General features: G+C 35.5%; 1 protein-coding gene across 1 annotated transcript in view; it reads left to right on the forward strand.

Moving 5' to 3' along the window:
* The first annotated feature begins 3,436 nt into the window (after positions 1-3,436).
* grin2cb (glutamate receptor, ionotropic, N-methyl D-aspartate 2Cb) overlaps positions 3,437-24,183 on the forward strand; it is a 51,381-nt gene continuing 30,634 nt past the window's right edge. Inside the window, exons 1-3 of the mRNA XM_067369283.1 lie at positions 3,437-3,469; positions 11,289-11,727; positions 22,060-22,655. Of these exons, the coding sequence (XP_067225384.1) occupies positions 11,305-11,727; positions 22,060-22,655 (1,019 nt within the window). The 5' untranslated portion in view covers positions 3,437-3,469; positions 11,289-11,304. The remainder of the gene's footprint in view (positions 3,470-11,288; positions 11,728-22,059; positions 22,656-24,183) is intronic.

A 24,183-nucleotide genomic window follows, 5' to 3' on the forward strand; every position in this document is an offset into this window, starting at 1 on the left:
CAAACTGGACAAACATCATTTGTGAATGTGTATTTATTCATGTATTTATTCTGGATTGCTTTCATGCTTTTCTCAGCCAACACTACAAGAGCTGCAAACTTTTTGGAAACCGGACTAAATCCAAAAGCGACACCTGCGGATATAAGAGATTCTGAAGATAAGCAACACATTTTGACTAATTAAGAAGCATCTTCATGGACTTCCTTCTCAAAATCGGCAGACTACAACTCCAGAGACGGAAAAGGTCACATACACAGCTCCAATCTTTCATTTGAATCTATTTTAATCAACTGTGCTCTCTTCCCAGCATCCTTCTCATTTCATCATGATTATTCCCCAAGGTTGGAGAACTAGGTTGATCGCAATGGAGCGGGCGGAGGCTATGGATGAGCGGTTTGATTGAGGATGAAGGGTTAGTCCATGCCAAAAACTCTTTTTTTTTTGACTGACGCACTTTTAAACTTACTTTTTCAGCTTCCAGTTCACACGCTACAGGCATATCGCAACTTTAGGCACAGGTAAACAAGATCCATGTGAGATTTATTCGAGATTTATAGAGTAAGACACCACCTCTCGCATTCGCACGCCAATCCGTGAGCTCAGGGAGTCACCGCCACGCGTCTCCCCACCTGCTCTCGCACCTTTCCTCAGTCAGAGATCACAACTGCAACTCTCCAGCTGTCTCTCGTCGGCGTCACGAGCCGGCGAAGCTGCTAACAGCTGTTTCTCCTCTTTTTTTGGACACCTATCTGTCTATTTCTCGCTAAATCCCTCCATCTCTTTCCTCACCGTGTCAGTGTCACCATCTTCAGTTTGACCCTCTTTGCCAGGAAGAGCGAGAGGGAGAGGGAGAGAAATGCCATCACCACAGCAGGGTCTTCAGCTGCCACACAAGTAGACTCACACAAGTGTTGAGAGAAGGAGAGAGAGACAGTGCGAAAGATAGAAAAGGCCAAAAGGAGGTGAGAGGAAGCAAAGGCGAGAAGAGGAAACAAGAGGAGGCGGAGACGCACAGCTGAAGAATGTACAGCTTGGGGTCGGGCTCGGATGCATCCAGACGGCACAGGTAAGAAAACTCCCTTTCATTCAATCCACTGTTGACAGCTAATATACAGCTTCGCTCAACCTTTGTGCATGTGTCCATGAAGAGCGGCTTTCCATCTCTGGGTTTTGAGTGCGTGGCAGGGGAAATGCCTGCGGGGCTAAACCTGCTATAGTTAACAGGTGGAGCGCCGCTCTTTCTTGTGGCTGCTCGCTCGCCGGAGTGCAGAAACAGTCCTCGAAAGCGTAACCGGCAGAGTGAATGAGAGTCTGGAGACCGGAATGCTTTCTGACACACATACCTTCACTGGCACTGGGAATGTCAGAGGCGTGCGTATGTCAGCTCACGGTCTGTGTCAGTGACGCTGGACTTGTTTACACACAATTAAAATGGGAGAAAGAGGGAAACTGGGTCATTCATGACAAAATGGGTTAAAAAACACCTGTTTTTAGTCTTAAACTCTTTAAATTTGTAGTAAAATTATAGCAAAGGTGAGTCGAAGGCTTTTTTTTTTAAAACTCAGTAATCTTATTAACATATTATAGATATGGTAAACATACACTCTAAAAAATGCTGGGTTAAAAACAACCCAAGTTGGGTTGAAAATGGACAAACCCAGCAATTGGGTTGTTTTAACCCAGTGGTTGGGTTAAATGTTTGCCCAACGTGCTGGGTAGTTTTATTTAACTCAACTGTTGTATAAAAATTACTGTATTGCTTGCTTAAAATGAACCCAAAATATGCTGGAAATTAACATTTATTAATATGTTTAATAAATGAGCATTTATTAATAAGATAATGAATAATAAACAATAAACATTTATTAAATTGCTTATTAATAAATGTACACCTTTTGATTATTATTGTTGCCTCTAGTAATTATGTGTCTGATTTTTAATTTCTCACCTATTTTGGATTCATTTTAAGCCAGATATATAGTCATTTTTAATCAGTCGTTGGGTTAAATAAAACTACCCAGCAGGTTGGGCAAACATTTAACCCAACCACTGGGTTAAAACAACCCAATTGGGTTTGCCTATTTTCAACCCAACTTGGGTTGTTTTTAACCAAACATTTTTTAGAGTGTATGTAATTAATTCTAAAGTTAACTCGCTTGTAATAACTCAAGTGTTACTACATCCTTCTAAAGGAATTACTAATTATTTAGAACGGTATTCTAAAGTGAAAAGCATGATAACTCCCTAGTAATGATGACCGAAGTCACTGTAAGCTTTTAAGGTTTTTACAAGGTTTTGAATAGTAATGACTCAAGTGTTACTTACTTCTAAAGTAATTACTAATTATTTGGAACAGTATTATAAAGTGAAGATCATGGTAAGCCACTAGTAATGACTCAAGTGTTACTAAATCCATCAAGTGTTACCAAATGACCATCTGAAGGATTTGGTAGTATACTTGAGTCATTACTAGTGGGTTACCATGATCTTCACTTTAGAATTATTTATACATTATGCATCATTCACATTAATTATTAACCTGAACATAATAGTTCTTAGAAGTCCTGAAAATAGTAGTTAATAATTAGCTAATAGTGAACTACCTCATTCAACTGAGCGCTCTTACTTAAACAGCAGTTACTAGAATGTTAATATTGCGGGTTACACTTTATTTTAAGGTGTATGTGTTACATTTAAGAGCTGAGTAATAATAATTACCCAACTACGTGTACTTACTATAGGGTTAGGGTTAGGATGAGGGTTTGGTTTAGGGTTAATTGCATGTAAATGTATAGTTATTACAACAGTAACTACATGTAACGTGCAACAACGACACTGTAAAATGAAGTGTTACCATATTGCGTTAAATATTTGTTCCTGTGTAGTTATTGGTTAATAACCGAACAGTATTCTAAAGTATTACCAAATATATTGGAGACTTGAGATTGGCCAAGGTCAAAGAAAGGAAATTGATTTTCTGGCTGTCTTGATGTTTTTCTGATGATTTATTTTCCTCACAAATAGAATGTGACGTCCTGTAAAGTGTGTGTATGACAGTGACAAAACGAGGCTTACCGTTGACATATGTACAGTATGTGCGTATTTATTTATTCATACATTTCAATTTGTCGCCATAATGCAAAATAGATTAGAAGTGATAGAAAGTGAACGATAGAGTCAAAGTATGTACATTCTGAGTCATTTATCACTCAAGCATCATCTGTTGGTGTGTGTGTGGTTTTGTCTCAAGAGAAAACGAGAGCCTACTCGAAAGGTCTGACATGTTATTGTGATTTATTTATTACAGACACTCCAGCCCCTCTTGGCATTCATAAGACTGACCCAGTGATTGTTGCCGAAAAGCACATCCGTTAATGTCCAATCACAACTGTTTGGAGTGTGACTAATACATCACTATTAACATCCGTTTCCGTCTGTGCCGCCACACAGGTTACAAATGCTGGCACTGGTGAGGCTACCATCTGTATTTCAATGTCATAATCGTTTTTTTGTTTTATAGCAGACTCACTGAAACCTGTATGATTATGGCTGAACCGGTCAGATCACAGAGGTTTGAGAAAGTCAGTGGATATGTGATACATGCAGATTTGAGAAACACTAATGTGTTTTCCGACCGTGACATTTCGAGCTCTCTAACCTTGGATCACTGTTAAAAATGTATACAGCATGCATCGGATTTGAGTGGAATACTAAATAAGCATGTGATCTGTTTTTAAAAGAGTTGCTTTATGCAGTTTCAGTGAACCTGTCTAGCTTTATTTGTGACAAATTTAAGGTTTGTGTAGGCAAGATATGCAAATTAGTTGCTTCTTAAATACTTAGCTCATAATGCTTGTTTGTGTGTGTGCGTCTGCGGTCCGTTGAGTTTGTCTCTTAGTGGTTGCTCACACGGTGGTTAAAGCAGCTGGTAACATCTGGACAGGAGGGATTCTGGCGTAACCTTTGTGGCTGCAGCTTAAAAGGGAAACTTGCCATGATCCCACTCTTCTCCTGTGTGATTGAACACCAATACAATAGCAAGTGGCTTGTGTCCCACATTAGAGAAAGCAGGCATATCACTCATCAAAATCCACGTTGAGACTAGGAATTAGCTTTGTGTGAGTTAACATCACTGAAGTGAGAATGTGCTTGGTATCGTTGCTATAAATAGCAGCAATAGTGTAACTCCAAATGTAATTCAGCTTTAAACTTGCTAACACTCTGGTTTGTGGTGGAATTTTACCTCGGGGACACATACGTCAACAGAACACACACGATGCTAATTCGGTGCTAATATAACACACCATCTGGCTGCTGTGTATGACAATCCATGTATGTTTTACGGCTCTTTGATTGTCATTTTTGATGGTTGCAGATGTTAGTCTAACCAAAAATGTGATCAGTTCAGTTTGTACAACCATTTGAAGTTGTGCCAGATGGGACATAAACCTATATTTTTTGTACTCTACTGGATGAGAGCAGATTTTTTTGAATATATATGGTGTTTTGCGGTGAGGAAACAAAAAGTTCTGTTGTGTCCAAACGAATAATTTCAATGCATTTCAAAATAGTTTGATGCCCATTCTTGTTGTGGAGGTTGTTTAATATTTCTGTTCATTTGACTGCCATTTAAATTCCAGTTTGGTTTACTGTCTAAAGTGAATGGTGGATATGAAGGTTGTAGATGTAAAATGTATTAAAAGCCATTGTGTTTTAATCAGCTTCACTCATCAGACGCCGCACGGACAGCTGGCACCCACAGCTGGTGTTTTACTTTGAAAATATTTCTATCTGCGATTATCTACATGGAAGGTGCAGATTAAATTTTGCGATGAGACGTGTTTACGTGTAATGCTGTGAATCCAGGGAAGTGCCTTACAGTAACTCAGGCACCCCTGTGCGTTTATCACAGACTTGCACAATCACTATTATAAGTAATAGACATTCTGTCTTCATATTATTTCATAATTGAATGCTGGAAACTTTTTGTTTATATTTTCTCGAATGATATGAGTAGGACACCAATCCAATCCAGTGATGGCATAAAATAGAATAGATGACAGCTGTTTGTTGTCTGACATTGATGAACTCTTTCATTTTCTTTCTTTTGTTGATTTGTTTGAAATAAGAACACGTGCTCTTTCTGTGTGATGTGATTGTCCATGGGATCTATGGTCAAAGACATTTCAAAGTGTCCATTTTAAAAGAGATCTGAGGACTTGAAAAGGACATGAGAAGATCACATCAACAGCAGATCTAACAAACTCAAAACGGGAGTGCGAATATATTATCGTGCAGCAGCCTGACTGTGTGTGTGTGTGTTCCATTTGCTGTCATCAAAGCAAGGCTGCAGGTGTCTCACTGCTGTTCACAGTGTCACGTGCAGCAGGCCAACAAACACACACACACACTCTGAAGACATCCAATATAGGGGTGTTTCTTCATCTATTGGCACTTATGTCCCAGGGGTTGATTGTTATTAAAACTTACACATTTAAACTTTTTTCCCCCCTTTGTTATAAGGTCAAATTAAAAGTGTCTTGGAAACTTGTCACCAGGCATTCATTTATTTTTGCTACTTTTTAACCGCCCGCCCCCTCTGTCCTAGACCTAGATTTTTTTTTCATATCTTAAAATATGAAACAATATTATAAAATATGAAGTAGGTTGAATAAAATATAAAATATGATTTCAGGGTATTCAGGACACTTTCTGCGTCCCAATGTCCCAATCAACCTGAATTCACCCATATTACGTTTTAGCAAAAAATAAAGATAATACATAAATAAAATAATGATTAACCAACGTTAAAAACAACCCAAGTTGGGTTAAATATGGACAAACTCAGCGATTGGGTCGTTTTAACCCAACTAATGATTAAAAATTACTATATAGCTGGCTTAAAATGAGCCCAAAAAAGGTTGGAAATTAAAAATCAGACACATAATTAATAGAAGCAACAATAATAATCAAAAGGTGAACATTTAATAATAAGCAATTTAATAAATGTTTATTATTTAATTATTATTAAATATTTTAATAAATTTTCATTTTAGGCGTGCAGTATAGTAATTTTTAAACAATAATTAAGTTAAAGAAAACTAACCAGCAGGTTGGTAAAAAATTTAACCCAACTGCTGGGTCAAAACAACCCAATCGCTGGGTTTATCCATACACTCTAAAAAAATGCTGGGTTAAAAACAACCCAATTTGGGTTGAAAATGGATAAACCCAGCGATTGGGTTGTTTTAACCCAACTGTTGGGTTAAATGTTTGCCCAACCTGCTGGGTAGTTTTATTTAACCCAACTATTGTTTGAAAATGACTAAATGGCTGACTTAAAATGAATCTAAAATGAAATTAAAATGTTCATTTATTAAACATATTAATAAATGTTAATTTTCAAGATTGGGTTAATTTTAAGAAAGCAATACTGTAATTTTTAATCAGTAGTTGGGTAAAATAAAACTACCCAGCAGGTTGGGCAAACATTTAACCCAACAGTTGGGTTAAAACAACCCAATCACTGGGTTTGTCCATTTTTAACGCAACTTGGGTTGTTTTTAACCCAGCATTTTTTAGAGTGTATTTATCCCAACTTGGGTTATTTTTAACCCATTTTTTAGAGTGTAGTATTACTGAGATATTATTATAGTTTTTATTCATATTTGGAATTTTCCATTTTGAATTTAATTTTAATTTTAGTTAAAGGTTTTTTAATGTCTTTATCGATTTAATTAATTTTTACTTAATAATAATAAGCAATAATTTAATAATGTATTATTATTATTTTTTGTTTACATTAATTAAACTAAAAAGCCTTGGCAACTAGCTGAAATAAAAGTTTTTTAGTTAACATTTATTTAATAAAATGTTTCAGTTAACTACTGTATAATAACCCTGGATGAAATATGAAAGCAAAGAAAAACGAACGTAACTGTGAACGGAATATTTGTATTGTTTCCAGTCAAATTAAGTGTGAAAATATAATTTATTTAGGATACATAATATCGTTTAAATGTTTAAAATGTCCTTTACACCATAGAATGCTATTGCTATTAAACACAATACGTAATTTGAGATGTGCTGGAATGCTCATGATATCAACTTTTGGACATGAGTTTTCAAAGTGTGTTTTAACAAACTCCACAAGACCTGAGGTGTCTAGTTGAAGAAACACCCTATAGACATATATTTTTGAAATGAAAGACAATCTTTTTTTCACTCCTCTCTGTCATGTTCCCTGGAAACTCTCCCAGCTGTTGCTATGTTAACTCCGCTGCTTGGGTAAGTGTGAGGATTTCGTTGAGTTACGAGCATACAAATATGCTCATTGATGCTTTGCCAGTATTGAGTGGAGTTTGAACGGTGTCTTTTTAATGAGGATTTTAAAAAAGCAGACAGAGAGGGAAAAGAAAGAGAGAGGACAGAGACCGTGACGGCTTTAACTCTTTCTGAGTGTCTGGGGTTTCTCATGGCAAGTCTTGTGTTTGGTTTTGTTGCTTTTGCAATTGGAATGCATATCTCCATTCTTACTTCACCATCTGTCTTCCACTTGTGCAGAAAGTCCCATATTGGGTGAGGAGTGCCACTAATGAAGTCGGTTGCAAAACAATGCAATACACATCATAAAGAAAGTGATTCCTCACGCATTCTTAACTAATTATATAGCCTTAACGTAGCAATTAGGTTTATTAGCAGCCAGATGTTTTCATGGGAGCATTTTAAGGAACATGATAGCTATCACAATGTGAACGTTGCATTTATCATGCATAGTAATTACAGCCCATGGTCCAACAGCTAGCTCTGATAGTTTAATAGGCTGAAGTGTCACAGTCGTAAGATGGTGGCATGGATGGATGGGCCTAACCTTTAAGATTCTAATTCAAGTGCATCTCATCAGATTCTGGTTTAGTTTGCTGTTGAAAAGAAAGTCCTTGCTCTTTCTTACGAGCCAGTTTAATTTGTGTGTACTGTAACACACTTTGAAATGTAGCGGTAACCCAATGGTTAAAATTCAGAACTGGCAGCCCAAAGGTTGATGGTTCATTTCCAAGTAGCTGCGACCCAGAAACTGAGATCGCTATCATGCTCTATCACCATGGTTACTAGTAATGCACTTGACCCGAGGTCGCTCCAAGGGGCCCGTACTTGAAATTACTAGACTTTAAGGTCTATATGGTCAGTTAAGTTTAAGACAAACAACATATGCTATAGACCTGTTCGCTGTAAAGATATCAGTGGTTCACAAACTTGCAGTGGTGTGAATTGAAATCGTTAAACAAGCATTCATCAAATTTTTTTTTTCTCACTAAAGGTGAGCTTTCAATGACCTGCACCATCTGTGGGTTGAGAGATCAGGGACCGGCCCCTGTGAAGTGTTGAGAGCTGAGTTTAGATGTGATTCCCTGCTGGATTCTTTGTAAACCTCCCACTCAGCCTGCTAATGGCCTGTTGTGTCACAAAGGCTCATGCACACTGTGATCAGAACACATGCAATCCGAGATTATGAGTGACAGAAATAGACATTCAGACCACGTGAGTGGTTTTTAAACACAGGATTACTATACATTAAAGCACACTTGTTCTTTATTTATGTTAAATGAGGCAATAATTTTGTATTGTGTGTATCTTATCAGTAAAATAAAATAGATTAAAATGAAATCAATTCAAATGTAGCCTGTGAAACCACAAGAATTAAATTAAGATTAATCTAATAATTACGTGTAGGTACTGTGTTTACACATTCAGTTTGTGTAATTATTTATTGAGTTTGGATTTTGTGTGGATGACACTTGTAGGATATTATATGTGCATCTGTGCATATAAATAACACTGGACAAAGGTAGATTTATGCAGCTGTGCTTTTTATTTGTCACTCTCGCTCACAACAATGCAATATGTGTCCTATTTTCATCTCACGACGAACGCACAGAAATCAATATTGCTGGATAATCACTGCTGCTTGTCGCTCATTTGAAAGTCACCCCATATAAAAATATATAAATGTACACTGCGGTTCAAAAGTTTGGGGTTTTTTAATGTTTTTGAAAGAAGTCTCTGCAGTTTTCTTATTAATATATTTTAAGTTTTACTTTGGGTCATTTCTCCAGTCTTCAGTGTCACATGATCCTTCAGAAATCATTCTGATATGCTTATTTGGTGCTCAAGACACATTTCTTATTATTATCAAAAGGGCTTGTCATTAACACCCACCAAATGTGAGTGGATTTCAGCAGTGGTGTGTGATGCAGTCACTCTTACTAGCCACTTTGGCAGGTTGAATTTTATATTAATATATACATTTTTCAATTGTAGTCTTTTGAATAGGTATCTAAAATAATAAACTAAGTGCAATGTAGTTAACAAAAATATTGATTTTCGATACATATCACTGAAACACTTCCAATACTGATTTTCTGAAAAATAGATCACGATACCAGCTGCGCTTTCTCACTCTCTCATCTCTCCAACAGCGAGTTGACACACAAACCCACCTCCCCTTACTTACTCATCTCATTTGCTCCGGATGAATATTTTTGGTGAAACAGGGTTTGAATTTTGGCATGGGATTGCATGTGTTGCTCATAATTTTACTCATTGCTGCAGATTTTGTATAAAGCCCATAAAGCCACCTCAGTACTGAACTGAGACCTTTTTTGCTGCTTATTGTGCATAAACAGTCAAATACATACGGAAGAGGATTAGGGCCAAGCAATAATAAAAAAATAAAACCATCTCGAGATTAAAGTTGTTAAATTTTGAGAAAAAAGTCAAAATAAAATGTTGAGAATAAACTCGTTAAATTAAGAGAAAAAACTTGTTAAATTTCAAGAAAAAAGTCGAAAGAAAATGTTGAGAATAAACTCATTAAATTACGAGAAAAAACTCATTAAATTTCAAAAAAAAAATTGAGATAAAATGTTGAGAATAAACTTGTTAAATTACGAGAAAAACTCGTTAAATTTCGAGAAAAAAGTCGAGATAACATGTTGAGAATAAAGTCATTAAATTAAAAGAAAAAAATCATTAAATTTCAAGAAGAAAATTGAGATAAAATGTTGAGAATACACTTGTTAAATTACGAGAAAAACTCGTTAAATTTCGAGAAAAAAGTCGAGATAAAATGTTGAGAATAAAGTCATTAAATTACGAGAAAAAAGTTGTTAAATTACGAGAACAAATTCGTTAAATTATGAGAAAAAACTCGTTAAATTTCGAGAAAAGTCAAGATAAAATGTTGAGAATAAACTCGTTAAATTATGAGAAAAAAGTCGTTAAATTATGAGAAAAATGTCGTTAAATTTCGAGAAAAATTCTAGATAAAATGTTGAGATAAACTCGTTAAATTATGAGAATAAAGTCATTAAATTACGAGAAAAAAGTTGTTAAATTACGAGAACAAATTCGTTAAATTATGAGAAAAGTCATTAAATTATGACAAATCTGTTAAATTTCGAGAAAAATTCTAGATAAAATGTTGAGATAAACTCGTTAAATTATGAGAATAAAGTCATTAACGAATTTGTTCTCGTAATTTAATGACTTTGTTCTCGTAATTTAATGAGTTTATTCTCAACATTTTATCTTGACTTTTTTCTTGAAATTTAACAAGTTCTTTCTCGTAATTTAACGAGTTTATTCTCAACATTTTATTTCGACTTTTTTCTCGAAATTTAATGAGTTTTTTCTCGTAATTTAACAAGTTTATTTTCAACATTTTATCTCGACTTTTTTCTCAAAATTTAACGAGTTTTTTCCTCTAAATTTAACAACTTTTATCTCGAGAGGGTTTTATTTTTTTATTATTGCTTGGCCCTAATCCTCTTCTGTAAATGCACACAAAATAATGTCTAAATGCAGGTTTTGGATAGTATTCTTAAGTGAACGTAAACAGTTGAGAAAGAAATTGCATGTGTAACAGTATAATGGATCTGTGCATCAGGTCTGTGTGACAGCAGCATAATATACTGTCAAATTATGAGATAATATTACAAATATATATATGCCAGTTTTTCACCATGGTATCAATGTCAAAATTGTGGCCAGTGAAAATGCTGAGTGATAACTATGGAAAACCACTAGCCACAGTGGCTGGTGAGCAAAAAAAAAACCTTAATGTCTAGCCCTGATTATCAATGTTGAAAACAGTTGTGCTGCTTAATATTTTTGAGGAAACCATGATATATATTGTTTAAATTATACCTAAATTATAAACAAGTCTGACATTTTACAAACTGGCAAATAATTCTGAAATGCTAAGTGTTTACTCTCTTTCTCTCTCTCAGGCTCTAGGAGGCTGAAATGGCCACTCCTCAAGGCTGTTGGGGTTCCTCTCTTCAGCTCCTCTTCTTCTTTCATCTGTTACTCAATGTAGTGCCTCCCTGCCAGGGACGTCCATTCTTTGGTCCTCCCTCGGTCAACGTGGCTGTGGTTTTCAGTGGTTTGGCTCACCACAGTGAGATCAAAGGCCGTCTGAGTCCAGAAAACTTCCTAGACATGCCCCTGGAAGTGAACCCCATCACCGTGCTGGTGAATGACACTAACCCCAGGGCTTTACTCACACGTATCTGTCAGACTATGGCAGCAGAGAGCCTCCACGGAGTGGTGTTTGAAGATGACGTGGACTCAGAAGCTGTGGCACAAATCTTAGACTTTATCTCCTCTCAGACGTTCATCCCCATCGTAGGCATCAGTGGAGGTTCTGCAGTTGTTATTCCACATAAAGTAAGTGTTTGAAAAGGTGGACGTGGTGAATCTTAGGGATCTGTCAGCTGAAAGGAAGAAGGTTTAATAAGAAATGGGAATTTTCTGAGATCACAATTCATTCAACACTTAAAGGTGCCATTGAATTGAAAATTGAATTTACCTTGGCATAGTTAAATAACAAGAGTTCAGTACATGGAAATGACATACAGTGAGTCTCAAACAGTGAGTCTCATTGTTTCCTCCTTATATAAATTTCATTTGTTTAAAAGACCTCCGAAGAACAGGCGAATCTCAACATAACACAGACTGTTATGTAACAGGCGTGGTGTACGCCCCCAATATTTGCATATGCCAGCCCATGTTCAAGGCATTAAACAAGGGCAGCAAGTATTAACGTCTGGATCTGTGCACAGCTGAATCATCAGACTAGGTAAGCAAGCAAGGACAACAGCAAAAAATGGCATATGGAGCGATAATAACTGACATGATCCATGATTACATGATATTTTTAGTGATATTTGTAAATTGTCTTTTTAAATGTTTCGTTAGCATGTTGCTAATGTACTGTTAAATGTGGTTAAAGTTACCATTGTTTCTTACTGTATTCACGGAGACAAGAGCCGTCGCTATTTTCATTTTTATACACTTGCAGTCTGTATAATTCATAAACACAACTTCATTCTTTATAAATCTCTCCAACAGTGTAGAATTAGCCGTTAGCCACGGAGCACTATCAAACTCATTCAGAATCAAATGTAAACATCCAAATAAATACAATACTTACACGATTAGACATGCTGCATGGCAAAAGATCCATTTTGAGGGTTATATTAGCTGTGTGAACTTGCAGTGATAGGGTCGGGAGCTTGGGAGGGGGCGGAGAGCGCACGATTTAAAGGGGCCGCAGCCTGAATCGGTGCATTTCTAATTATGCCTCAAAATAGGCGGTTAAAAAAATTTATAAAAAAAAATCTATGGGATATTTTGAGTTGCAACTTCACAGACACATTCAGGGGACACCTTAGACCTATATTACATCTTGTAAAAAAACGTTCGACGGCACCTTTAAATTACTACAAAAGGATTGTCATTGGAACTAGAAAAAAGTGCCTTTGGATCACCTAAAAATCACATTTTAATTAAGTTAATTATTACATTTTTTAACTACAAAAAATTGTATTCACTGGGTCGTATTCATTAAACACAAGCAGAGCAAATTTCTGTACAAATTATTCATAAAGCTTTTTAAACATAAAACATATGCAAAATGGTCACATTAAATTGAATGTGACCGAAAATAATACATAAAACTTTTTTGCCGTAATTAAATTTTACAAGTAATGTCTGTGTGAATCGTTTGTAAAACATTTTGTATATAAGTTTTCACATTGAAATGAATGCTTTTATCAGAAAAATTATACAAATTATTTTATTACTTTGTGATGAACACATTACTATGTAAATCATTTGTAAAACAGAATCATTCCTTGTTGCATTCGGACAGTTTACGCACCAAAAAATGAGAATGATTTACACCAAAATGTTTTTTTGTTTTTCTAAAACTTTTTGAATTAAAATTGTCATATTGAACTGAATTGCACCAATTTGCCCCCAACACCGAAATGTGTTTGTTACACAGAAAATCATAATGAAAATGTAATTAAAATGCAGTAATTATATGTACAAAATCAATGTGTGTGCCAGCATAACACTTAAGGTTCAATAAAATTCAATAACATCATTCATAAACAAGAAATTTATTAGAATTACAACAATGCAACAGAATCCCCTGTACTAACTCAGAGTACAGTTCAAACTCAGCACGACAGAAAAACTTCATATATTTATTTCAAATATCAAATCACGATTTAATCAGGGGTATCTGTGAAGTCATTTCAGGAACGCTGTTCTCACAGCTCTTATTAGACACAGCGAGTCTAAAATAACTGCTGCGAGGTCGACAAACGTTAGCATGTGCATGTGGTTTGTGTGTGTATTTAGAGCCCCCTGCACTGATATGCTATTGAACAGCTGCGTGAAAAAGTGATTTTGTGAGGTGTGAAAATCAATATGTGTTATGATGTATAACCAACACCCAACAGTTGTGTCCCATTTTCCACTGATTACTGAGGTGTGGATACTTCTGAATAACATCAAGAAATGACATAAAATTACAGCTGTTCAATGCACATTTTAAGGCAACTGCGTATAAGACTACAGCGTGTGAAGGCATTTTGTGTACATTTATTGAGCATATAATGGCAGCTTAAACTCTGAATGAAGTAAAAATTACAGTCTTGTCTCTTGGAAAAGTTTAAGGAAATAACACAAAGCAGTCTGAACAGAATTTTTGGGTTTTCACTTTTGAAAAACCTTCATCTTTGGCTTTGGCTTAACTAATCCTTTAATTTGAAAAAGCATTACTCAAGGCATGTGCAGTTGTGTCGCTTTTTCTCTATTAGTGCACACTGTGTGGATTTTGCAGCATCTGATATCTGAAATCCACAAAAGAAAAAAGTACACTTTTTAGACAGTTAAACAATCATTATGCATTTAGACTGGCAAAAGATGTATATCTTTAAATGAGAAACACAATAGCCCTTGATTTAATGGGACAGATGAGTATCTTCAATACCAGCTAGAGAGTGGATGACTCCTTCCTGCCCAGCTGTCATTTTCAAATGCCTTTCAGACTTGCACGGTATGCGGAAAAAAAAGGATGATAAGATGTATAAAGTGGAACAGAAAGCCAAAAATATGCTTTTGTCTCCAATGTCAGATAATTGTGTAAGAACTGGATTAAAATGAAGCATTCTGGTAGGGAATAATTCATCAGAAGTTTAACCATAGAGCATGAAATATAAATATCCTGAATAATTTGCCAAATCTTTTGAACAGCCCAATGACCATGTTCCTATTTTTATTAAAGAGCACTGAGGGAAAACCTAAAAAGAATCTCTTGCATCCTTCATATTTATCATTTCCAAATCTCATTCATATAATAAAGTTTTAATATTTCAGACAGCACACTATAATACAAAAAATGATTAATTTTGACTTAGACTTCAAAGTAAGGGTTACATATTAGATATATGTAACATATTAAATATGTCAAATTAGAAAAACTGCCACAAAGAAATATTTGCATAAAGCTATAAACCATATTTCATACCACATTACCAGATTGTGGATTAGGCATTTAATCTCCTTTGAGAAATACTTGCATATCATATCATATAAATTTGATGCGATTATACAATTCCCTTCGTATAGACATGCGGTGGGCGGAGGCTGAGATATGCAACATCCTGTTGTACTTTGTTTGAATCTGGTCATGCTACAGCAAGACAAACCAATGTATATTGCACATATAAATCCCATGCAATTGAATAAGCTGTTGCTAGCTTGATGGATTGGACTGGAGGTCACAAACATCTGGTATGGGATTCTTTCATGAATTCCCAGTCGCATGGGACACTGTCATTGGCCAAGTGCCTTCAAAATAAATAAAGTGAGCTTAAAATATCACTTTTGCACTTACAAAAAAGGAAGCTCAGCCCCGATTGTAAGTGGGTGCCAGCTCCAGACAGTGGATAAAGCCTGTATGGCCTGAAATTTAATGTATTCATTTATTTCATTTTTTTTTCACAGAAAATATTAAATAATATTATTATATATTTAAAAAAGGTTTAGGTCAGCCAAACATGATACTTTTGTCAACATTTACTCGTTCCAAACCTGTATGACATTCTTTCTTTTGAGGAACACTAAAGAAGATATTTGGAAGAATGTTGACTTTGAAGAATTGACTTTCATGCATGAACAAAAAATACTGATACATTCTTCAGAATATTGCCTTTTGTGTCCACGGAAGACACGTTTGGAAAGAAAAAGGGTAAGAAAATTACTATATAATTTTAATTTTTGAGTGAACTACTTTTAAAGGGTTAGTTCACCCAAAAATGAAAATTCTGTCATTAATTACTCACCCTCATGTCATTCCACACCCGTAAGACCTTCATTCATCTTCAGAACACAAATTAAGATATTTTTGATGAAATCCGGTGGTTCAGTGAGGCCTGCATTGAAAGCAAGTTAATCGGGGCCATCACTAGATATTGTTTAAATAAAGTCGTTGTTTAGTTTTTTTGGTGCACAAAAAGTATTCTAGTCGCTTTATAATATTAAGGTTGAACCACTGTAGTCACATGAATTGTTTTAAATAGTACCTTTAGTACCTTTCTTGTTCGAAAGTGTTAATTAACTTGCTTTCAATGCAGGCCTCACTCAGATTTGATCAAAAACATCTTAATTTGTGTTCCGAAGATGAACGAAGGTCTTACTGGCGTGGAACGACATGAGGGTGAGTATTTAATAACAGAGCGTTCATTTTTGTGTGAACTAATCCTTTAAGGCAGGGTTTCTCAAATCTGGCCCTTGAGGTATACTTACCTGCAGAGTTTAGCTCCAACCTTGAACAAATTATCCTGCCTTTAACTTTCCAGCAGAGATGATATTATTATTGGGAGATATGGCTCTACCATTAGAAAAAGCGTAACGGCTAACTTAGATCACGTGTGCTATGATACCCAATCGCATTACAGACATTACAAAAGTCAATCACTGTTTGCAGAAACCTTTAAAATGACTGAGAAGTTCAGTAAACTGAATCCTACAATCCTACTGAATCCCACCTGCAAAAGCAGTTTATTTGGCATAGTGAAGCCTCTCCTCCATTGACATCCATTAAAAAAATAAATAAATCGGCCTCTGGTTTCCTACCCTGCATACCGCAAAGTTGCAATTTTTTTTGCTAAACATGGAGGCTTGCCTTAAAGAGGCATTGCTTTCAAGTAATCCTAAAGAACTTGATTAACTTGTTCAGATGTGTTTGGAGCAAAACTGGACCTTGAGTACCAGAGTTGAGAACCTCTGGTTTAAGGTCATGTCTGCATAGTTGACTGAGGGTGTGTGTGGCACTCATGGGACTAAGTTCATGCCCAAAGTGCACATGTAATGCCCATTACCATAGTCCTTGAGGGATCATCTCATTTTACTGCAAGTGAAAGTTTTTTTCCAGACATAATGCATATTTTGACTGCAATGGCATAACATCGAAATGGTCTTGCCGAGGCTCTTGAGTGCTACTTCCAGGAGAGGTGAGCTGAGTCTGGGTGATTGTATAACTTCTTAAAGAAAGAAAACTGGCAGAGGAGGAGGACCGTTGAGTCCCAGAGCACCTGACATTCACAAGCCCTCTCTCTCTCCAAGAGGTAGCCTACTTTAACCACAGAAGTTATATGAAGGACACTGGATCAGTCTGTCAGGGAAGGGGAAAGCTCTTAGTCAGAGAGGAGTCTTGGGAGAATGTCTCTCGGCTCCTGACACTCCCAGACCTCCACACCCATTTTTCTCACTTTGGAACTTAATTGGACACCACCTCCTCCGGTACCTTTGAGTCATCTCATGCTGTGCGGTGGAAGTAAATGCGGCTGGCAGTGTAGGGCATTAGGACACTTGCTTGTTTGAAGTTAACTAAGTGCAAGTAAAATTAAAACAGCACTTAATAGATCATTTTGTTTTTTTACATGCACAACTGTGGCTTGATATTGACTCTATGTGTGATGATTCACACGTTTTTATATGCAAATATAATATTGCATAATTTTTATCAAAGAGCACATCACACCGGCATGATATTGAACAGCTGCGTGGATAAACGAGTATTAGGTGTCAAGTGTAAATCTATTCAATAGGATTACAGAAAGAGGAATAATGGTTGAAAGTCAGGCAATAAATCAAGTCTGCTATGTGTGGTTGTGGTACAGATAGGATCAATAGTCTAGTGAATTGTCTTTGCGTTGTAAATCCAATTCTCGTATCTCATACTTTGGAACGTTTTCAAGGTTAATGTTGCTCAGTAATACATGTTATTTCAATAGTATGAGAAAGTCCCATGTACCATGATTGAGTTACAATAGATCTTCTGTATGTGTGTGCAACCTGTAAAACTGAAATGCAGAACAATTTTAGAGCAGCATGAGTTATGGTTCTCATCAGAAGCTCATTCTTTGGTCAATTAAAAACATACATATACTACACTTCAAAAGTTTGGAGTATGTGGGATTTTTGAAAAACTTTTTTTTTTTTTTTTTTTGAGTACTTTATTTATAGGTATTTATGACATAGTATACAAAGAAAACCAACAAAAATTAACATAACATTCTACAATACTTCCCACTTCCCATTACCCATTACCCATTACCCATCGCGCGGCTTAACTATAAGAACACAGCTAACAGTACAAAGACATCCAACATTCAACACAACAGATGTGTAGCAGCACTATGCATATACAAGGTATAAAGCACATATATTATAAAAGGTATAGCAATAATAAAAATAATTAAGAAAATAAATAAATAAAGAACTCAATTAATAACTGAAAGGACTCAGTGACCTTATACCTGCCTTAAACTGCCCAGTTTTCCAAAGTTGCAACTAACGTGAAAGGTTTAAAAACAAAAAGTAAGTTATCATCAGAAATATAAATAAATAAATAAAAATAATATTATAAAATATAAAATCATAAAATCACCTCACAAACAAATATAAATAAAAGAATAACATAAAATCTGTAGGTGCACATGTGGTCAGATGTTTAAGAGAGCCCTCCCTCTGAAAATTGCAAATCATCAAAATATACTAAGAAAGGTGACCATGTTTAAAAAAAAAAACTTGCTTTTAGAACCTCGGACAGTAAATTTGATTTTTTCCAGCTGGATATAATACATTACATTTTTAACCCATCTGCTATGTGTTGGGGGATCAGGTTTTTTCCAATGAAGAAGAATTAAGCGTCTTGCCAACAGTGTGGTAAAGGCGATTACCTTATATATTCTTTCCTTAAGCACAATATTTTCAGGACTACACAGCAAAATTAAACTAAATCAACTCTGCTCAGAGTACATATGGTCCCTCTCTAAATAGTGTTAAAGTAACACTGAAGCAGAGTTAAAGTTAATGAGATAATTAAGAAATTAATAAGGCTGTGACTTAAGTCACTTGTAGTTCTTGTGTTTTTTCTTATTTCTTCAGTGATTCTGCTTGTTAACAGCAGGTGTTCATCACTAATGCGCAATACTTAATGAATTGCTTAATTATCTCAATAAATTTAACTCTGCTTCAGTGTTATTTCAACACTATTTAGAGAGGGACCATATGTACTCTGAGCAGATTTCAACACTATTTAGAGAGGGACCATATGTACTCTGAGCAGAGTTGATTTAACTCTGGGGATTTTGCTGTGTAGTACCAAAGACAGCTAGCAGGGGGTCAGGGTGAATAGAGACACCATACATTTCACTAAAAGACTTAAAAATATCTTTCCAAAACCCCTCCAGTTTTGGGCATGACCAAAACATATGGGCTGTTGTGGCTGGTGAGAGTTGGCATCTGTTACATGCAGGACTAATAGTAGGATAGATCCTAGCTAATTTTGAATTTGTGAAATGCAACCTACGAAGTATTTTAAATTGGATGAGGGCATGTCTGGCACAGGATGATGATGAATGTACTTTGTCTAAAATACCACTCCTCTCTATATCAGTAAAGTCTCTACCAAGGTCAAGTTGCCAAGAGTTTTTAACAAAATATGTGCTTTGTGGACCTATGGTGCTTATAAGAGAATATATGCGGGAAATTAATCCTCTTCCCTCTGGTTTTAAATCCAGCAATGAATCCATAACTGAAGGAGCAGGTAATTCAGGAAAAGACTGAAATTTAAAAAAAAAAAAAAAAAAAAAAAAAAACACTTTACAATAAGGTTCATTAGTTAACATGAACTAATAATGAACTACACTACCCAACCTGCTGGGTAGTTTTATTTAAACCAACTATTGTTTAAAAATTGCTATATGGCGAGCTTAAAATGAACCCAAAATAGTTGGGAAATTAAAAACGCGATGCAATTAGAGGCAACAATAATAGACAAAAGTGTGAATGTTTATTAATAAGCTTTAATATTTTATTAATATAAATTTATTAATAAGCAATTTAATAAATGTTTATTGTTTAATAATTATTCATTGAACATTAATAAATGTTCATTTCCAACATACTTTGGGTTAATTTTATTTAAGCGATACAGTAATTTTTAAACAATATTTGAGTTAAATAAAACTACCCAGGTTGGGCAAACATTTAACCCTACCGCTGGGTTAAAACAACCCAATTGCTGGGTTTGTCCATTTTCAACCCAACTTGGGTTGTTTTTAACCCAGCATTTTTTAGAGTGTACACTAGCATTTATTAATCTTTGTTAATGTTAATTTCAACATTTACTAATACATTATTAAAATCTTGTTAACATTAGTTAATGCATGTGAACTAACATGAACAAAGAATGAACAACTGTATTTTCATTAACTAACCTTAACAAAGACTAGTAAATGCAGTAACAAATGTATTGCTCATGGTTAGTTCATGTTAGTTAATACATTAACTAATGTTTAACTAATGAACCTTATTGTAAAGTTACAAAAAAAAAGTCTCTTTTGCTTTTCCAATGCTGCATTTATCTAATCAACAAAAACAAAAAATCAGTAATATTCTGAAATAGTTGCTGTGAGCAACTCATAATTTAAAGTAGTTAAGCTAGCCTTTTGAAATAGTAGTTACACAACAAGCAAAAGTTGCTAACTACATTGAGTGGGATTTTAAAAAATACCTTGTAAAATATATAACTGTATATTATTATAATATGTAAATATTATATATATTTAATTTACAACTCAATCACAGCCATATTTGTCTGGCTCAAAGGCTCTTGCAGAGACTTGAAATGGTTTATCATTTATGACTGAATTAGTTTAAAAATTGACTTTAAAATGTCCTCTCATAGTTTTGGAAAGTCTGATTGCTTATAAAATTGGTTAGTTCAAAATGAATCACTGTAATGAATGAAACTTTCCAACAATACAAAAGGTTAAAGCAGTATAATGTGAATAGAAAAACACTTCAGCACTACTTGTTAAAAAAGTTTGTTATTGAAAAGTTTCACTTTGGAAACAGCTGAGCTATTGGCACATTAGTAGACCAGCAAGTTGCTACTTTTAGTTTTTCCACAACACTGCCGAAATGCTTAAATTACTTTTATATTGTTATCAATCACAAGTCAAGTCAAGTCATCTTCATTTATATAGCTCTTTTCACAATACACATTGTTTCAAAGCAGCTTCACAGTGACAATAGGAAAATTCTTATCTAGCTAAAGCTGGTTTTTGATTGAATTGATTAAAAATTGTTAATTATTACTTTAGGGGCTGCTTAAATTACACCTTTCTACTGAAAACTGAATACATTTAATGCATTCTTGCCTTTCGTGTTTATTCTATAGGTGTGCGTGTTTGAGTGTGTATGTGCGCAGAAGCCTGGTCTTTTTAAAAAAAGTGATATTTGCCAAATTACTTGTCTGGTCCGCATAATACAGAAAAATTAGTTGTGTCCATGGATCTATGTGAACCATTATCAAATAATTTTGATAACGTTTTATCTATACATAGGGAAAGGAAGGGGAAATGGGCCTTCGCAGGGGATAGTTTAGTTGAAACGTCAGCATTATCGTCATGTCTAGATGCAGGTCCTTCATCTCATCTGGATACGGGCTGGATCTGGTAACACTAATAGAGTATAAACTATACAGTATATGAATGTATAGTTTTACATTTTACCTCAGTTATTAGCATGTTAAAAGATTAGTTCACCCAAAAATTAAAATTTTGTCATTAATTACTCACCCTCATGTCATTCCAAACCCATAAGACCTTCGTTCATCTTCAGAACAGAAATTAAGATATTTTTGATGAAATCTGAGAGCTCCCTGACTCCATAGACAGCAATTTAATTACCACTGTCAAGGCCAAGAAAGGTACTAAAGACCTCGTTAAAATAGTCCATGTGAGTGCAGTAGTTCAACCTTAATTTTATGAAGCAACAAGAATACTTTTTTTTTTTTCAACGCGAACTATTTTAACAATGTCTTTAATACCTTTCTGGGCCTTGACAGTGGTAATTAAAGTGCTCATAAATTGCTCTCAGATTTCATCAAAAATATCTTAATTTGTGTTCCGAAGATGAACGAAGGTTTGGAATGACACAAGGGTGAGTAATTAATGACAGAATTTTCATTTTGTCTTCAGGTATTTGTCTTCAGGTTTGGTTATTTTGGTAGGTCTATTCCTTGGAATGTTTGCATATATCTCATAAAACGTCTTAGTGTCCTTAAATAATAACTTTATGGTAACCACATGAATTATTGTAGTTCCTTCATCTTCTGTCTTGATTCTGCAGGCTGACGGCTCTACCTTTCTCCAGATGGGAGCTTCTATAGAGCAGCAAATAAATGCAATGTTCAAAGTGATGGAGGAGTACAACTGGGGTAACTTTGTGGTGATCACCAGTTTGTATCCCGGCTACGAGACCTTTGTGGACTACATTCGCTCCTTCACGGACACCAGCTACTTCCTGTGGGAGCTGCAGGATGTGCTGAGCTTTGAGATGTCCGTGGGGGCCAATGACATCCGCACACGTAGACTTCTACAGCAGGTGGACTCGCAGGTATATCTAGTGTACTGTTCCCATGAGGAGGCGCAGTACTTGTTCAGGATGGCCTCTGATGTGGGGCTTCTGGGGCCTGGATACATCTGGGTCATCCCCAGTCTGGCTGTGGGGAACCCTGAAGTGTCCCCTCCTGACAGTTTCCCAGTGGGCGTCATCAGTATTATCACAGACCGCTGGAGGAAAACACTGCGCCAGAGGGTTCGGGAAGGAGTGGCAGTCATAGTAAAAGGGGTGTACAGTTTCCACAAGTACAGAGGATTCATTCCCGAGGGTCACAGTGACTGCAATAGTCCTGCCAAAACATATGCCAACAATTCTCTCTTCAGGTAAGACTTTTTCAGATTGCTAAGTTTAGTAGGGTATTTTTGAAAAGCACCTTTAGATTGTTTGTTAAAAGGAAGGATTTAAAACCCATGTCTTCCCTTGTGATAAATAAGTACACTTTAGCATATAAAAGAGAACTTATTATGTACTTTAAAAGAATATACTTGAGTGTGAACATAATGTATTGGTTTTGGACACTTAATTGTAATAAATGAAAATGTATTATAGTTTAAATTTATATTATTATAGTTTAAATGCAGTTAGCTGGACTTTAGGTAGGACTTGAGTACATCTTTATATGTAATTTCATAATTACTTCTCTTGAAATATGGTTGTATATAAACTTCATCATTGGAAATGTAAATTGTCATTAACTTTGTCATGCACTTTGTACTTAATTGTGTTCAAAAAAAGTAATGAAAGTGTATTCTTTTTTTGGACCTTGTGGTCATTATTGTGGTTTATTGATCTTTATCAATATCATGTCCTAAAAAGGAGAAGGAAAAATGATATCATAGACATCCCTTTGGAATATCTGGAGTTCTCTGACTGCCAGTGATGGTTTATGAAGCTGTCATATATTTAGTCCTCCCTTGGCCAGCATTGCCCTATTTTTTCGTGAAACGCATTGATCACATCAAATTCAACAGGAAAGTGTGGGCGACAAATTTACAAATCCTCAAAATCCTGACAATTTTAATTCTCACAGCTTAGTTGGCCGCTGGAGATTTCATCATAAAAAGCCTTCCAGACAAAACATTGCATTCTTGTTCTTTTTATTGTGGTCTTTCTCCCTTGTAATGAGACTAGGAGATTCTCCAGATTTCCTTGTTAAATCTGCCGTTCACCTGGGAGTCACCGTCCTCATTAAATAGTGTTCCAATTGCCTCTCCGAGCTTTCTGTGATCAAGCGTATCAGAGACACATGAGTGACTGGGTTCTCCATCCGGAATGTTCCCAGGCTTCGGTGCTGTTCAGGTGTCTGCCCGTTTCTCTGGGATAAAAAGAAACGTCTGTCGGAAGACAGTTTATAAATCTTTAAAGAACTGTTTTTTTTAGACGTGTGACTAGTTGGGCAGTATCAAAAGATTCATCAGGTGGCAAGTTTTCCTTGGAAAAACGTTATATTAGTAGGATGGTCTGAGTTGACATGGTGCGATGGGTAGAGGAATGAATGAAAATGACATATTTGCTCACAGTCATGTAATTTCACGTATCTTCAAAAACCGGCAACAAACTCAAGAACCATTGTTGCATGTTGTGAACAGTGAGTTGAACTTGAGAACCGGATCATTGAATGAATTGATCTTTTCAATGAATTGATCACAAAACTGACTGATTCGTTCATGAATCAGAGTTCAACTCAGTGACTCAATGATCAGATCTCAGGAGGTGTGAGAGGGATGATATTCACTGATAATCTTCCTCAAAGGAAGATTATTGGTGAATGATCTTACATTTCCATCTGTTTGTCATGCATTGTTGAATGGACTACTTTTATGGTGTTTATTTTTGTAATTTTTCATATTT

Source organism: Chanodichthys erythropterus, chromosome 19 (assembly GCF_024489055.1).
Source record: "Chanodichthys erythropterus isolate Z2021 chromosome 19, ASM2448905v1, whole genome shotgun sequence".
NCBI lineage: Eukaryota > Metazoa > Chordata > Actinopteri > Cypriniformes > Xenocyprididae > Chanodichthys > Chanodichthys erythropterus.